General features: G+C 43.6%; 1 protein-coding gene across 4 annotated transcripts in view; it reads right to left on the reverse strand.

Annotated features, from left to right (window-relative positions):
* Positions 1 to 18514, reverse strand: part of AP3B2 (adaptor related protein complex 3 subunit beta 2) — a 182880-nt gene that overhangs the window by 91616 nt on the left and 72750 nt on the right. For all 4 annotated transcript variants that reach the window (XM_073579566.1, XM_073579567.1, XM_073579565.1 and 1 more), the window contains exons 5-11: positions 12010 to 12170; positions 9424 to 9490; positions 4895 to 5077; positions 4577 to 4756; positions 4148 to 4245; positions 2068 to 2122; positions 500 to 571 (exon numbers count right to left, since the gene is read on the reverse strand). In XM_073579566.1, coding sequence (XP_073435667.1) covers positions 500 to 571; positions 2068 to 2122; positions 4148 to 4245; positions 4577 to 4756; positions 4895 to 5077; positions 9424 to 9490; positions 12010 to 12170 — 816 coding nt within the window. The remainder of the gene's footprint in view (positions 1 to 499; positions 572 to 2067; positions 2123 to 4147; positions 4246 to 4576; positions 4757 to 4894; positions 5078 to 9423; positions 9491 to 12009; positions 12171 to 18514) is intronic.

The raw sequence follows: 18514 nt of genomic DNA on the forward strand, positions 1-18514 counted from the left end.
TAGGAAAGCGAAAAGGTAACAACGGATCATACGACACCAGATATGAATTTCTCTCTCCAGACCGGAACCACTTGGCACAAAACACAAGCTATAATCGGCGATGCCCACAGGCCAGCACGACTATTTAAAGACCGTGGGCGTGACCAAACATCCCACCTGATTTCCAGCTAGATTAACCCCAGATAACCTGAGTAAAATCAAGCCGGCGCCACTGAGGCTATAGTGGACGGAGATGGAACTACCGCTGCCTGCCGGACGCTGTGGTGTGAACAGCGTCCGACATGACAGTAAGTCTATGAAGCGTCAGGACTGGGTTCCATAGACTTACATTGGAAAAGTGCCATTTTAATACAGCTACATTACACTACAGGCATATTTAGAAGGGTTTAAGGCATACAATTTTTGTTGGGAATGCTTCTTTAAAGATTGCATATTTTACCATAAACCAAAACCAGTTATTCCTAAAATGTTTGTTTTCAAAGTAAAGCTGATTTGTTACCTTTAAAATCTTAATCTGAGTAGGGTCAGTAGATCGGATGTAGAAACTTTTTAGGTATGGCTCAAACATTCCCTAAGATAAAAGATCAATGATAGAAACAGCAACAGATTAACATAAATCAAATGCGTTCAAAGGAGTATTTCCATTGCACATTTTTGGCATAGCCCCATGACATACCATTTAACCTCGTAAATATTACTGTATAGTATTTTTATAATGATTGTTTATACTTGAAAGAATGGTTTGTTTTAAAGTTTTTAAAGGGATATTCTCAACATCGATGTCTATCCTGTATCAACAATATTGGTAGTAAAGGTGCTGTCAACCAATTTTTTTTACTTTAATGTATGTAATTAGAGCTAAAAATAGTTTTGTTTCCTTAAATTTTTTTCATGAAAAATTTAGCAGGATTTGCATTCTATAACCTCAATGATGATGTCTACTGCTGGTTGCAGAATGAGTTAACTGAGAATCCATCAGTCGACCCATTATGATCTACGGGGAGTTTGTACCTCTTTTATCCGTCTTTTTTTTTAGCTTACTTCATTTTTAAATAACCCCAATTGCAAAAATAATTTTTAGCCTCAAATACATACAAGTAAAAAAAATTGGCCCAGTGAAGAATATTGGAGGCATAATTCCATATCAATCATCTGCATACTATTGGGAATGAAATGATAAAAAAAATCCTTCAGCAAATGCTGTGGTAACATGACACCTGGCCAGCTTCAAATAAAGGGATTCACACCCCCACTAGCTAGCTGGTATGCATCCTTCGACATGAACAACCCCTGTGAATGAAAGCCATGGGGCCAGAGTCCTTTGTTCAGCCAGCTAAGAATTCATAAAGGAGTTATGGAAATACTATAAGTCCTAGCTGTACATCGTACATATTTCCAAGATCCCCAGAACAGGGCAAGCACCTGCTTGGGCCTCAAGTCATTCTAATATGCATGGGAAGGGAGATACATAGAATAGACACTGTGTTTAGTCTCTATGAGTAGCAGGGGCCCGGTCAGATCTGATGGCACCAGAACCGCTGCCCTAGGACAGCCCAGAAAGGAGTTATGATCTTTCCTAGGTTTTTGGAGATTGTTAAGGTCCTTTTTAAAGTGCCACCTTTTTTACAGCAGAGCTTCGGAAGAATGTTACAATAATATATACTGTCAAATTCTAATGCCTGGGCTGCTAGCAGCTTTGGTTCTAAGGGCAATGATCAGAGATCAAAAGGATCGATCTCCAATATTAAAATTTCAATATTTTAATCACTTGGGTGACTTGGTTAATGTTCACCTGAAGTGTCAGGCAGAGAAAGTGCTACTATCAGTTCATCTACCCCACCTATGACATGATCAAGAGCCAATACTTAAGACTGGCAATTGGGAGCCTGCTACCCCATCCTCCCGACTTCAACTGCTTTGTTATGGCACCTGAGAGTCTGATAAAGGACTGTTTCTTCCAAGTACATTGACAAGGGATGAAAATTATTAAAAAAAAGCATCATATACCGTAATTAATTTAAAAAATCATTTTTAATTAAAAAAAAAATCACACAATCTTTTACCTACCCTCCTCTTGATTGACATAGTAGCTACGTTCTGTAGCACAACAAATTGTACCTCACTGGAAAGGGAGAGAATAATTTTTAGAAGAGCAGGAACAACAAAAAGAAAAGTGAAATGATAATGAACCTCAGATGACTGAAAATCAATCTAGTGAAGAAATGTGTGACTTTTTACATAAACAGGTAAAAGAAAAGAAAACAACATGCTTTTCTTGCCTGTACTTTTGCATTAAAGTTTATTTTGAAAATATTATTTTCAAAGCAGTGTAAAAAAGAAGTGATCTTTTAGGTTATTTTCTTTGGTTTCACCTTTACAATATTATGTGTGACAATTTATTGTCAAAGTGTATTAGTGTATTTATTTAAAGGCTGTACTCCATCCTGCTGATGACACAATAGTGTGTGTATCTGTAAGGTGGCCAGGGTGTTAGTCGTGGCAAAGGGCTGTATGGTTCCCACACCCTGGAGCCCCACAGATAAAACACAATGTCCTTTTTGCTGCAGGTGCAGCGTGCGCAGCAGAACACTTAGGGTTACTGTCAGAGTGCCTTCCAGTTCTGGCTCTCCGGTTCCATGTTTCCATGTTTCACATAACACCTTGGAGTCACAGTCTTTTTCAAACAGTTCAACTTTACTTATCAAAAGGGCAGCACAATTCACACAGAGCCACATATCCAGCACTTTCCTTGCCTTTCAGGCAGACTCTACTCTTTTTGTAATCTTTCTCTCTTTCCTCCTGGCATTCCCTGCCGTCTCCTTGGACAATTCATGTCCCATCCAAGCCTCCAACATCACCAGGTCCCTGTCAACCCCTCGTCTGGTTCCAATTGGGAAAGGTGCCGGGAATACCATCTCCGCTGTTCCTGCCCCGGTCATAGACCCCGGATCCCTCCTGGGGATGGTCCTTTTGAGCTGGTGCCCGACTGCACTAGTCTCCGCTTGGGGCCCCTTACTGCCATCACAACTTTATCCCCACAGCCAGTAACTGTCTGCTTCAGTGTTTCTCACACAACCTGCCCTGGGCATGGCTGCCCAGGCTTCTGCTCCATAATCAGGAAGTGTCCTGACTATATTTCCCCACTCTGTGCTGCTCTGCTCCGAGGCCGCTCCCATTTGCTTAACTCCTATGCTGCCTGCATCTAACTAATACTCCTATCTATTCTCTAATGTGCCCCCCTCTATTCTAACCCCATTATTACTCTATGCTAACTTCTATCCCTAATCCTAAACATATACACAGTACATGGCAGATACATGACATAAAAGTACATGAACATTACATTTCACATTAATGAACAATGAGGTGCCGCATGTAATTGTGCGAACAGCGTCCAGGGAAGAGGAGGCACGTGAGGTTCCCAGCCACCTCCTTACATATCTATAAGCTGATATCTGTTTATATGCACTGATTTACACTGATGATATCAGAACTGTGTGTCTATAGTTGCAGATTGTGTTCTATTGTAGTGATGTCACCGTGGTGTCTTTATTTGTATGGGCTGTGCTTTATTGAAATTATGTCAAAGTATTGTGAATTTATATTTATTTCTATTAACACTAAAGTGATGACTGGTCAATATGTGAGGATGTCCAAAAAACATATCTGAATGTTTTGCTGTCACAATACTTATGCTAGTATGCTTGTATTGATAGGCTGTACTTTATTGAGGGTGACATCAGAAGACTCTGTGTTTTTGTATTTATTCGATGTGCTCTGGTGGGACGATTTCACAACTGTGTTTGACTATTTATAGATTGTCACAATTGTAGATGTTACTGTATTTATAGGCTTTGCTCTGTTGTAATGTTGTCAAATAGTGTATATATGTCTATATGCTACACTCTTTTTATTTATTTTACTCACTTACATAGCGCCATTAATTTCCACAGTGCTTTACATACATCATCACTGCCACAATAGGGGCTCACAATATAACTTCCTTTTCAGGACGTCTTTGGCAATGTGTATTTAAAGGTAGCATTGTATGTGATAATTTACAATAGTGAGAGTGTTAATTGGCTTCCTTACAGAATAAACCCATAATTAACTATACAGAGGACATATTTATGATTTTTCTCATTACCTGTGACTGCGTAACAAACGAACCAAGGCCTTTGCTATGACACCGACTTCTGCTTTTGGTGCCAGATGAAAGTACAATTGCGCCACTGCCATAACCACCTGTATACATTTCCAAAAAAAGAAAAAAAAAACACCCACTAAATAAGTTCTTATAGGCACTGTATATTAATTATAATTTCCTCTTGTATATAATTCTTGGCTTTCTGCTAAACATTTGCTGTTGTTAATCCAATCTTTTTAATAGGAGATATAATAAGTCTAGCATAATACAAATTTTATGATATTTTACGACAATAATGATATTTTATGTTATCTTTTCTGCACGAGATGAACAAGGCGAATGACAAATGGCCAATAGGTATGTTCAAATATGTCCTAAGTATGACACTGACAGGGTTGTATATTCAGAAAGGAAATAGCTTTATTTTACCGCAGCATTGCGACTCTGCAAGAGGGGCTTGGTATTGCGAAGAAGAAGACGGTGGTCTGGGTCCATAATGTATGGCTTGCGCTTGATAACAGAAAATGGTTCTGTCTTTTCCTCTTTGCTTCCTTCATCGTCATCCGAGCCATAAAAAGCTTTCTCTGGGTTTTCTTCTAGAAGAGATTCCTGAGGGCAAGAGTGGGAAGAAACAGCAAAAGCAATAAAGCAAGACATACATTAAATATGCAGCTAGAAATAAAGCACATCAAGAAACATGGTTCAGCCTAATAGAAGGAAGCAAAGACTCAACCGAAAATAACTTACATTTTGGTTGGGGTTCAGAAACTGGGTCCTTGCATAACGTGTCAGCATGTTGATAATGACTACCTGTCCCCATTCCTCCACATCAATCAGCAGGTTACACAACTTGCGATAATTCTTATGTATCAGGTCGATGCGTTCAGGACACACTTCTTCAAAAGCCATTACTACGCTTCCTGCAACCAGCTTTGGAAAACAATGAAATAATTAATTATCAAAGTTAGTTATATCATATTCTGCAAGACTTACACGCACAATTAATAGGCAAGTGAGTATATTGACCACATCATCATTCGTATGCAGATTTTCCAATGCCACGCTATACAAACTTGAATGCTTATTGGAAGAAAGCAGGTCAGGTGATGTGTATTTGTTTAACGAGGAGGGTGAGGCCTAAGGATACAACACCCTTTATCAAGGTGTGAAGAATTACTAGGCAGCTTGTTTTTTTCAGTCAAAATGGGCCAGAAAAGAGATTTAAATGACTGAAAAGTCAAAAATTGTTACAGCTCTTACAGAGGGATGCAGCATTCTTCAAATTGCTTAGCTACTGTGGGGTGATTATAGAACCATCAAAGATTTTGTTGCAAATAATCAACAAGGTCACAAAAAATAAGACACACATTAACTGCCAAAGATTTGAGAAGAATCAAATGTGAAATGACCAAGTAGTCATTATCCTAAAGTGCTGTCATATTCCAGAACTGCAACCTCCCTGGAGGCTAAGAAGTACAAGGTGATCAAGGCTCAGAGACAGGGCCAAGGTAAGGGAGGCTGAAACCTGACCACCACTGAATAAGACACAGAAGGGAAAATGTCACGGCTGGGCCAACAAATATCTGAAGAAAGATTTTTCTAAGGTTTTATAGACCTGTGGCTGGATCAATAATGGGCACAAACCTCCACTTAGACTCAGATGGCAGAGGTGGGGTACTGTTATGAGCTGGTATTATTAAAGATGAGCTAGTTGAACCTTTTCAGATTGAAGGTGATACAGAAAAACCATGATTTTTATCAAAGTACTCCACTGTTTGGATAACCAGTAGAGGCTTTAAAGGGGTTGTCCATTACTTGGACAACCCCTTCTCAATCACTATGTTCCTCCTTTATAAAATAATAACGCCTATACACACCTCCAGTGATGGTGCTGTTACAGCGGTGTTGGCACTGGCTGTCCTGTGGCTTCAGTTCCATTGTTATATCCCACAATCCCAATCAGAAACTGTTTTGCTGCACCCTCTTTTGGACAAATCAGACACCCAGAGGAAGTAAGAGCAGCTGAGTTTTCCTCCTGATGTTAGCTACGTCGAAGGAGGGTGCAGCGAAGTGGCTGCTGATTGCTGCAGGGATCGTGGGATATAACAATGTCACTTGAGCCCTAGGAAAGCTAGTGTTGACATTGATGAAACCGTGCCAGAACTCAGGGTGAGCATAGGAGTTATTATTTTACTTGATGCTAACATAATGATTGAGAAGGGATTGTCCAAGTACTGGAAAACCACTTTAAAGATGAAAGCCTAGTGACATGACCCCCTTACTTGCTTATCCTTATTGCGACTTGTGGGCCCTTCTTAACCCCTTTAGTGACCGAGCCAATTTTGGCCTTAATGACCAAGCCACATTTTACAATTCTGACCACTGTCACTTTATGTGGTAATAACTCTGGAAAGCTTCAATGGATCCTGGTGATTCTGAGAATTTTTTCTCATAACATATAGTGCTTCATGTTAGTGGTAAAATTTCTTCAATATGACTTGTGTTTATTTATGAAAAAACGGAAATTTGGCAAAAAATTTGAAAATGTTGCCATTTGCAAACTTAATTTTTATGCCCTTAAATCAGAGAGCTATGTCACACAAATAGTTAATAAATAACATTTCCCACATGTCTACTTTACATCAGCACAATTTTGGAAACATCTTTTTTTTGTTAGGAAGTTAAAAGGGTTAAAAGTTGACCAGCGATTTCTCATTTTTCTAACAAAACTTATAAAACCATTTTTTAGGGGCCTCATCATATTTGAAGTGATTTTGAGGGGCCTACATGACAGAAAATACCCAAAAGTGACACCATTCCAAAAACTGTACCTCTCAAGGTGCTCAAAACCACATTCAAGAAGTTTATTAACCCTGCTGTTGCTTCCCAAAAACTGAAGCAATGTGGAAGGAAAAAATGAATATTTAATTTTTTTTGCACAAAAAAATTATTTTAGACTCAAACTTTTTTATTTTCACAAGGGTAACAGGATAAAGTGGACCACAATATGTGTTGTTCAATTTCTCCTGAGTATGAAGATACCCCATATGTGGGGAAAATCCACTGTTTGGGCATATGACAGGGCTCAGAAGGAAGGAGTGCCATTTGACTTTTTGAATGTAAAAGTTGCTGGACTCATTAGCGAACACCATGTCGCGTTTGCAGAGCCCCTGATGTACCTAATCACTGAAATCCCCCCACAAGTGACCCCATTTTGGAAACTACACCCCTCAAAGACTTTATCCAGGGGTATAGTGAGTATTTTGAACCTACAGGTATGACACAGAATTTGATAAGATTATAGGTTGTCATATTGAATATGCCATTAGTCGTCATTAGTGTTGAGTGCAAGTGCTCTCTACTCCAGTTTGCATCGGGTGCTCGGGTAGGCACCGAGCATCGCGGGGGCTCGAGTGGCATGCTCGAGTCCCCACTCTGCATATTTTGCGGCTGTTAAGACACCAAAAAAAAACATGCGGGTATCCGCGATACTATGTGCATACCCGAGCACCTAATGAACTTGCGCTCAACACTAGCCGCCATATCGTCATCATTTGCTTTTTTTTACTTTTGAAAACCCCCCCATTCTAACTCCAACCCTAACCCTATCCCCAATCCTAAAAAAAAAAAAAATTATTTTATAATTTTAATCTAACTAAGGGGATGACAAAGGGGGATTTGATTTACTATTCTTTTCTTAAGATCACTGTGATAGGTTCTATCACAGTGATCAAAAGTAACCACTACTAAAAACTCTCTATTGTTGCTGGGTACCGGCCAGTAGATGTCGGCCCGGTATTTTTTTTTTCCAGGAAGGTGACTCAGAGGGCCAGGGGACTGATCTGCAGAGCTTGGGGATGGCGGAGGTATCAGGGGGACTTGAGGGCATCATTTCTCTCTCCTCTGACATGTATACCATATAAGAAGAGAAAGAAATCATTGTATCATTGTAACAGCGGGCACAGTTTTTTTCCGTGATCGCCGTTATTCACTATATAACGGCGATCATGAGATCGGGCACCGGAAAATCTAGCCCTGATCATGTTCTCCAGAGTCTCAGCTACCCCCAATAGCTGATATCCCAGAGATTTTCTGACTCCGTGGGGTGCTACAGCCTTATTTCTGATTGCCATTTTAAAACAGCAATGAGGAAATAAAACCCCTTAGCGGTTGCTGTTTTAATTGTTATTAAAAGAAGGGTGGATTTAATGGTCACTGATATCTTTTTTAATTATGAGAGATGTATAAAAAATACAATTGTACAATTGTGTTTTGGGCATTACTTACAATTTTCTGTTCCTAAATGGAGCAGATGAAGTCAAACAGACATTTGAACTTAGCCTTAGACAATTCATAACAAGTATAGATTATCCAAAACAGAACTCCTTTCACTCTTAAGGACCCGTCTCACATAGCGAGATCGCTGAAGCGTCACCGATTTTGTGACGCAACAGCGATCTCGTCAGCGATCTCGCTACATGTGACACATAGCGGCGACCGCCCCCCGCTGGATATCGCTGATCGTGCTCGATTGTCGAATGTTTTTCAACATCGGCGTCCCGCTGGCCAGCGCGCATCGCTGTGTTTAACGCCAACGAGCAATCTCATTGGTGACGCAGAACTCAGGGACGCAGGCGGGAGTCATCAGAAAAGCTGCTGTGTGACAAGGTCCCAACGACCGCCAAGGTCGTTATATGGATCGCTGGATGGTTGCTGCGTTGTTGAAGAGATCTGCCTGTTTGGCAGCTTACTAGCGACCATGTAGCGACGCACCAGCGATCCTTACCAGGTGGTATCGTTGTCGGGATTGCTGGTGCGTCGCTATGTGAAACTGGACCCTTAAGGGGGTTTTACACATAGCAATATCGCTAGCAATATCGCTATAAGGTCACCGATTTTGTGACGTTATAGCGATATTGCTAGCGATATCGCTATGTGTGATACTTACCTCCGACCAGCTCCCCCGCTGTCTGTCGCTGATTGCGCGAGATCGGCCGGCCCCATTTCTTGTCGGGCGCTTCCTGCTGGGCTTCCTGTGGCGCCGATGAGCGACGTGAGGAGGCGGGTGGGAAGACGTCAGGATCGCCGCGTCTGAAAGGTAAGTATCGTCCGCTGTATCGCTGCTGCATCGCTGTGAGATCTGGCTGTGTGGCAGCTCACTACCGATCATTTAGCGATGCACCAGCGATCCTGACTGGGTCGTATCGTGGTCGGGATCGCTGGTGCATCGCTAAATGTAAAAGGGCCTTTAGCCATGTGAACAGAATGAAACTCACCGTGGTTTTATCAGATAAAAGTTTCTCAATCACTTCAATGAGCTGATCTTTCTGGTCTGAATCCAAGCTGCAAAAAATGTTACAGTAATGAAAAACACCAGAAAAGAAAAAGATCTTTTGGGGGGTATATTATGTAATCAAAAATATATGTCTATGTGATAGGCATAAGGATCACAAATCATCTTCTACGATTTAAAAAGATGAATTCAGACAGAGCGTTAAATTTAGTGTCGAATTTGCTACAAATCTGATGCAAATCCCTGGAAAAATCTGCGTTACATGTGGATTCTCGCAGGGGCTACAGATTTTAGCCTTTGTCAATTCAATGGTTCGATTCCAAAGGAAAAATTAGCTTGATATCCACAATGTCATAAGCATCCTGGAAATTGGAACATTTACACAAAGTCCTAAAATCCACAGATGAGACGTGTAAATTGGGTTTTGAAAATCTCATTATCACTTGTCAAACTTCACCTTTGCTGTGAATTTTCAGTACGTAATCTGCACTAAAAAGAAAGCCAGAAATGTCTATAACCCTGCAGGAGCTGTGTACAGCCTATGAGGTTAAAAACACAGAAACTATGTATTGCAGTGCAGGTGAACAATCTCACTATTTTGTTACATAGGTCATAATACAGAAGCCCTCCTACTTTACAGCTCACAGCTCAGATTACTGATACAGGAAAGATGTATATCTTTGTACCCTGTTAGCCAGAGTCCTCAGTGGTTGATACCTTTTAATGGCTAACTGAAAAGATGGTAACACATTGCAAGCTTTCGAGACTACTCAGGTCTCTTCATCAGGCATAGACTAATACAACATCTGAAGAGTCACATATTTATGCACAATACAGCACAGAAAAAATGCAATAGATAAGACAAGTGACGTGAAGCAGAATTATTATTATGGGAGAGGGAGAAACATAAATATTGGACCAGTTCATAGATAAGGAGTCCGGATGTTTTATTGTCCTCTGATTGGGGTCTCCTAATGTGTTGTGATGCCCCCACGAGGTCTTAGGAACAAATTCCTTAATTGATGTAAAAAGACATAAATCCATGCGACACATTCATTCCAGCATTGTGCTAAAAACCCCTCTAAGAACATTAAAGAAGTTGTCCACTACTTGGACAACTTCTTGTCATACCCCTCACATGGCCCCTATAAAATAATAAAGATTATACTCACCTCCCATGCCGGCGCCGTTCCTGCGGTGTCGACACTCGCTCTCCCCGGAGCTCTCGTGTTGTTATTTTGACACATGATGCTCCGCGCCCAATCAGCGCTGGCGTCACTGTCCACGCCTTCGGACAAATCGAACATGAAGAGGAAGTCCAGGATTAGCTGCAACCCGGACTTCCTCTTCATGATCGATTTGTCCGAAGGTGGAGACAGTGACGCCATCACTGATTAGGTGCTAGGGTCACATGTCACAACAACTGTACAAGAAGCCTGGGGAAAGTGAGTGCCAACACCATGGGAATGGCACCGGCATGGGAGGTGAGTATATGCTTTATTATTTTATGAGGGCCAAACATTTTGATCAAGAAGGGGTTCTCCTAGTAGTGGACAACCCCTTTAATATTTTCAAGAATGGAGATTAATGACAAAGGATGTCTATCAAGGGTTTATCAGAGCCTATTTGTGTCCCTTTCTATGGGATTTTAAGTGGTTTTGAATATGTTATTGTCTGCTATGACTGCCTTTATTTGTATGTTTTGTTAATAATAAAAATCATATATAATTTTTGTAACGGGATGTTGCTGAGATATATAGATACTCTTGTGCACTCCTTTTCTTATACAAACAGCACATGGACTTATGTGTTGTCAGTGTTAGGATATGTGCACACGCTGCGGATTGGTCTGCGGATTTGTATCTGCGGAACCGCAGGTAAAATGACCTGCGGTTTTACCTGCGGATTGGCCTGCAGTTTATCAACTCTACAATGGAGGAGATGGTAAACCTCAGCAGAATCCACAGAAAAGAAGTGACTTGTCATTTCTTTCTGCGGATTCAAAACCGCAGCTTATCCGCAGTTAAAAATCTGCAGCATGTGCACAGCAGATTGTAAATCACATAGATTTACATGCTACTGTACACTGTCTGCAGATCCGCAGCGGCCAAAACCGCAGCGGATCCGCAGCAAAAACCGCAGCATGTGCACATAGCCTTAATAGCAGCACCCCTTCTCATTCATGGTTAGTGGCAGCCTTTTTTCCTTTTGCTTTTAATTTTTTAATTAGGATGCACAACCAAGAATCAATAAGTAATAGCACAGTAACAAAAAATTAATGTGAACACCAACTGAAAAAAGTGAACATTTTCATAAAATCTGCATGTAGTATAAAAAATTTCTACCATTTCTGGACTCCTCCTTATAGGTACTACTGAGTTCAAATTCGGGTTTCATGGCATTGTGCATTTTAGGTTTTGCCCCTTGTCAGCATCAATATATTATTTGATGATTAGAATGTTTTGTATTGGATTTATATGAAATCAGAAGCTATGTGACGCAAAAAATTTGCTCTATGGCTATTGAATAAATGTAGTTAAAGATAGGTTTCGAATGATCTTGATGTTACCTATACAGCTTCGGTATAGCATGTGCTGCTGTCTTTCGTACATAAGGAGACATGTCTGACGCCGCTTCTTTTATTGCAAGCATCATAATTGGCACAATGATTGGCACCCGGATACTGGAGAGGACACGTAAAGCACTGGCGCGGATTAGCTGGTTAGGATCCTGCAGGAGAAAACACAGTTAAGATCTGTTCACATGAAATTCTGAAACTTCCATTAGAGGTTGAAGTTAGCAGGGCTCCTGAAGTATAGCTTTAAAGGAAGAATACAGCGTATCTCATTGTATAGGTTTTCCGAAAAAGTTACACAGCGAAATACATTGCCTGTACTATGGTATTCCCTCTCCCTCCTTTATAGAAAATGCTGTCAAGTTTAAGTTAAACTGACTGTCTGGTCTATAGTTCTTATCTTCTGTATCTTATGATTATGGGAGCCGTCTTCTTACCTGAGTGCATCTCTGCTCTGTTAAAGGGAATCTGTCAGCAGGTTTTTGCAACCTCCCCTGAGAGTAGCACAGAGTAGGCAAAGAGACTCTGAATCTAACGATATATCACTTAGTATACTGGGTGCAGTAGCTGTGACCAGGGTCAGACAGGGGTGCCTAGGGCCCACCAGGGGAATTGACTCTAGGGGCCCACCCTATGGCTACCATAAAGGGTTTTATTACGTGTTCATTTTTTGGGCACTCCCACTAAAACATGTGCCATTTAGCAAGCTGTACAGTGTGCAAAAGAGAACGCTCTCAGCCTCCTATATATCGTACACACTGCACTCTTGGCATCCTATATCACATACAGACCGCACTCTCAGCCTCCTATATATCGTACACACTGCACTCTTGGCATCCTATATCACATACAGACTGCACTCTCGGTCTCCTATAACAGATACTTTCTATAAGAGGCTGAGAGTGTGGTATGTACAGTAGATAGGATGCCGATATTGCGGTATGTATGGCATATTGGCCTTGTATATGACATGCAGACTGTCGGCCTCCTATTACGCCCCCTATAAGACAGAGTGTCGGCCTCCTATTAGGCCCCCTATAAGACATACAGACTGTTGGCCTCCTATTACGCCCCCTATAAGACAGAGTGTCGGCCTCCTATTAGGCCCCCTATAAGACATACAGACTGTTGTCCTCCTATTAAGCCTCCTATGAGACATGCAGACTGTTAGCCTCCTATTAGGCCCCCTATAAGACATACAGACTGTCGGCCTCCTATTAGGCCCCCTATTAGACATACTGAGTGTCGGCCTCCTATTAGGCCCCCTATAAGACATACTGAGTGTCGACCTCATAGATACTGTACAGGCCGCACTCTCTGCCTATGTACAGCATACAGGAGGATGATAGTGTGGTCTGTACAGTCGGTATACAGGCCTCATATGACATACTGTATTAGGCCATATAAGCGTGTGGTGTGTGTGTATCTTATATAGGAGGCCCTGGCAGAGATTGTGATCTGTGATGCTCCATCATGTCATGTGTATGAGCAGGGCCGGTTTTAGGCAAAGTGGGGCCCTAGCCCAATTTTAAAATGGGGCCCCAAATGCTAACATATTGCACATCACACAGAAGCATTTTGATTGTAGTTACATGCACTGAGTTCGGGACGCTAAATGAGTGTGATCGACAATATTGAAGTCGTTCAACACTTGTTTCCCGGCCTCTTTCCACCGTCTGAGAAAGAATGATGGGGACAGAACAATTACTAATGCATCAATATGTCCCCATACAGTATCATGTTATCAGCAGCACATCTACAGTTTACACCCCATAGTCCTCCATATAATATAATCTGCCCCATAGTCCTCCATATAGTATAATACACTCCTCAGTCCTTCATATATTAAAATACACTGCTCAGTCCTCCATATAGTTTAATACACTCCTCATAGTGCTCCATATAGTATAATACACCACCATTTATCCATGTAGTACAATTCACTTCCCATAGTATAATGCACCCCATAGCTCTTCATATAGTATAATGTATTCCCCATAGTCCTCGATACAGTATAATGCAGCCCACATATAATATAATGCATCCACCTCATAGAGCATAATGCAGCCACCCCACAGAGTATAATGCAGCCCTGCCATACAATATAATGTAACCCCCATAGAATATAATGCAGCCCCCCCTTATAGTATAATGCAGCCACCCCTTAGAGCATAATGTAGCCACCCCACAAAATACAATGTAACCCCCCATAGAATATAATGCAGCCCCCCTCATATAGTACAATGCAGCCCCTCCATAGAATATATGGCAGACCCTTATATAGTGTAATGTAGCCCCTCCATAGAATACAATGTAGCCCTCCTCATATAGTATAATGCAGCCTCAATAGAATATAATGTAGCGCCTTCATAAAGTATAATAAAGCCCCCCTACAATATAATGTAGCCCCCCCATAAAATATAATGCAGCCCCCCGTAGATTACAATGTAGCCTCCTCATATAGTATAATGTAGCCCCTTCATAGAGTATGATGCGATCACCACCATAGAATATAATAAAGAAAATACAGCCCCCCCATAGAATATAATGTAGCCCCGAATAGAATATAATACAGCCCACCTCCCCATAGAATATAATGTAGCCCCCCCATATTATATAACACAGTCTCCTGTTATGAATGAGTCACCGTAGGAGGCAAAAACAGAAATGCTAGCTAAGTCCAGAAAACCAGAGAAGTTGGCAGCTATCGGATTGCAGACCCCTGAACCTATCATCAACAACTAGCAGTAGCCGTGGGGGGTTCCTACGGGGCCCTAGACCCCTCGATCACAGCCGGAGAGCTAAATAGCCTAAAGACAGAAAGGGAAATCTAAACTGCCCCAGAGCAGACCCCAAAGCAATAGGCAGCCCCCAACATATAATGACGGTGAAGCAAGAAGAAAAAACACTAACACAGATAGAAAGATAGACTGAGCAAATGATGGGGCCCAAGCTAACTAGATAGGACAGGATAGGAAAGCTGCTGTCTGCAATCCGAGAAAAACCCTATCAAAATAAGAGCCAACAGACTGACAGGGAAAAAGGCCCTGAAGACGCTAGGCTTCAAAAAGACTATGTCAGTACTCAGGTACTGTCTGAAGACAGAGCAAAAAGGCAAAAAGGAATTCAGCTCACCCCAGCAGGGAATGGCAGAATCCAGAAAAGCAAGGCAAACTAAAACTAAAACACAAGTGCAAAAAGGCAAAGCAGAAAGCTTAGCTTTTGAGGAGCAGGAATCAGACTGGTCTCCTAGAATTCCACAGAGAAATCACCAGCGAGGCAGAAGGGTGTCGGCAGCCTTATATCCAGGCAGAGATCCCCGTCGCCCAGTCATCCTCTCCCAGCTCAGGTGCTTGGTAATCAGCCTCACTACCTTCCTTCACCAGAAGAGGGAGTTCATCAGACCTCAATGGTGAAGGGGAAAATGAACTCATAACAGTCTCCCACATAGAATATAATGTATAATGTACCCCCCATGGTATATAACACAGCCACATAGTATATAGCACAGTCCCACATGGTATACAGCACAGCACCATGGTATACAGCACAGCCCCCCATTGGTATACAGCACAGCCCCACATTAGTATACAGTACCATGGTATACAGCACAGGCCCACATGGTATAAAGCACAGCCCCACATGATACAAAGCACAGTCCCACATGGTATAAAGCACAGCATCACATGGTATACAGCACAGCCCCCCATTGGTATACAGCACAGCCCCCATTGGTATACAGCACAGCCCCTCATTGGTATACAGCACAGCCCCCCATTGGTATACAGCACAACCCCACATGGTATAAAGCACAGGCCCACATGGTATAAAGCGCAGCCCCAAATGGTATAAAGCACAGCATCACATGGCATACAGCACAGCCCCCCATTGGTATACAGCACAGCCCCATTGGTATATAGCACAGCCCCCATTGGTATACAGCACAGCCCCACATGGTATAAAGAACAGGCCCACATGGTATAAAGCACAGCCCCACATGGTATAAAGCACAGCATCACATGGCATACAGCACAACCCCCCATTGGTATACAGCACAGCCCCATTGGTATATAGCACAGGTCCACACGGTATAAAGCAAAGGCCCACATGGTATAAAGCACAACATCACATGGTATACAGCACAGCACCACATGATATACACAGCACAGGCCTCTTCCTCCTCCGGACCCCTCTGGCCTCCTCTTCCTCCTCTGGACCCACTGGCCTCCTCTTCCATCTCCGGACCCCTCTTCTCTCCTCTTCCTCCTCCGGACCCCTCTGGCCTCCTCTTCCTCCTCCGGACCCCTCTGGCCTTCTCTTCCTTCTCCGGACCCCACTGGCCTCCTCCGGACCCATCTGGCATCCTCTTCCGGACCCCTCTGGCCTCCTCTTCCTCCTCCGGACCCCTCTTCTCTCCTCCGGACCCTCTGGCCTCCTCTTCCTCCTCCGGACCCCTCTGGCCTCCTCCGGACCCCTCTGGCCTCCTCTTCCTCCTCCGGACCCCTCTGGCCTCCTCCGGACCCCTCTGGCCTTCTCTTCCTCCTATGGACCCCTCTTCCCTCCTCTTCCTCCTCCGGACCCCTCTTCACTCCTCTTCCCCCTCCGGACCCCTCTTCCCTCCTCCGGACCCCTCTGGCCTCTTCCATGGGGACTCTTTGTTCCCCCTCCTCTCCAGGGACACAGACCACCCACCACCCACTCTCTAGACTCTACTCACTGGACCAAAGCAGAGAAGGAGCGGGAGCAGCAGCAGGGAAAGCAGAGCTCGGCGGCGTCCTCGTCTCACACGCTGGCTGTCATGATCTGCTGAGTTCGTGGTATCAGGTAGTTTAGAGGTTAATCTGACAGCATCATTCTGAGATTCTGGGAGGCTTTTTATAGCTTCATTGTGGGCTCACTCCTTCTCGCTTACACTCAGACCCTTGGCCGAGTGTGTGACCCTGGTGTGCTTTGTGACTGTGATACTTTATGCTTGCTTGGTTTTGATCCGGTTCTGTCCCTGTTACGAGTTCTGCCTGTTCCTTTTGTACTGCTCTGCTATTCCCGTGTATGACTCTTTTGCCTTGGACCTGACTACTCTCTGACTGCCTCCCTTGTACTGCGTTGCTATCTCTGTGTATGATTCATTGCTTACGTTTTGACTATTCTCTGCTTGTCCCTCTGGTACTGCGCTGTCCTCCCCGTGTATGACCCCCGCTTGTCTGACCTGAGTTTCCCTAGCCTTTGCTCCAGGATTCCTGTAAGAGAACCCTATCCTGCAGCAGGAAGCTAAGCCACGCCCCCTGTGGTCACATGATCGTAGGTCCTTGTACTGCTAAACTACTTTCAGTGTCACAGGTCCTGTTTTCTGAACCTTCCCTGCCGTATCGGACCCCGGGTCCTCCCGTAGTCTGGGTGAGTTACCCTGTTCAGCCGCGGCAGCCCGCCAGCGCTGACAGGATCCTGATATTATAAGCGACCGCATTTTTTTAGGGTTTGGGAAAGTTGTGTTTATTCTCTGTGTAAATTAGCACTATGGATCCCCTGCAGGCTTTGGCCGATCAGGTCAAGAGTCTAACCAAGATGTTCCAAAGGCTCAATATAGAACAGCGCACAATGGCCCATACACAGCAGCAGTTGGTGGGCACCGTGCAAGGGGCTGTAGCAGCAGGGTCTCCTGCTCCAGGGAATAGGGACATACCTGTGGTATCCCCTGAATCTCCAGTCAAATTGCCCGACTCCTTTTCAGGGGATAAAAAGGAATTTAGGTCCTTTAGGGAAGGATGTAAGCTTTTTTTTTCTTTAAGGCCCTGTTCCTCTGGGGACGAATTTCAGAGGGTGGGGGTTGTTATTTCTCTTCTGCGGGGTGCCCCCCAAGCATGGGCTTTCTCTCTGTCTCCCATTGACCCCGAGAGAATGACAGTGGATGCCCTCTTTGATGCCCTGGGCCGCATATATGATGAACCTGACAGGGTACGTGTGGCTGCAGATATGGTCATGAGTGTGCGTCAGGGTAAACGCTCGGCTGAGTGGTTTGGTGCGGAGTTCCACCGCTGGGCAGCAGAGATCTCGTGGGATGATGCGGCCCTTCGGGGTCTGTTCCGCAGAGGCCTGACCGAAGGCCTCCAGGATGCACTAGCCCTTCACCCTCCACCAGACACGTTGGAGGAGGCCGTTACGCAAGCAGTGCGTATGGACCGCAGGCTTCGGGCTAGGGGCATCATGCTGTCCGAGACATCTCTATTCTTTGGCAGCAAAGAGACTGGTATCGCACCTGCCACTCCTGAGTCTATAGAAGTTGGCGCCACCTCCGTCAGAGAAAAAGAGAGAAAACGTCGCCGGGAGAAACAGCTCTGTTTTTACTGTGGAGAGTCCGGTCACTGGAAAAAGGAGTGTCCCTTGTGTCCGTCATCCTCCCAGGCGACGGGAAACGACTAGGTCTGGGTAGCAATCGAGGAGGCTGCCCAGACCTTCAGGTACTTTCTTCCTCACGTGCTAAGGTTTTTCTTAAGGTTGAACT

This window comes from Dendrobates tinctorius, unplaced genomic scaffold (assembly GCF_039654945.1).
Source record: "Dendrobates tinctorius isolate UK_male_01 unplaced genomic scaffold, ASM3965494v1 ptg000062l, whole genome shotgun sequence".
Classification (NCBI taxonomy): Eukaryota; Metazoa; Chordata; class Amphibia; order Anura; family Dendrobatidae; genus Dendrobates; species Dendrobates tinctorius.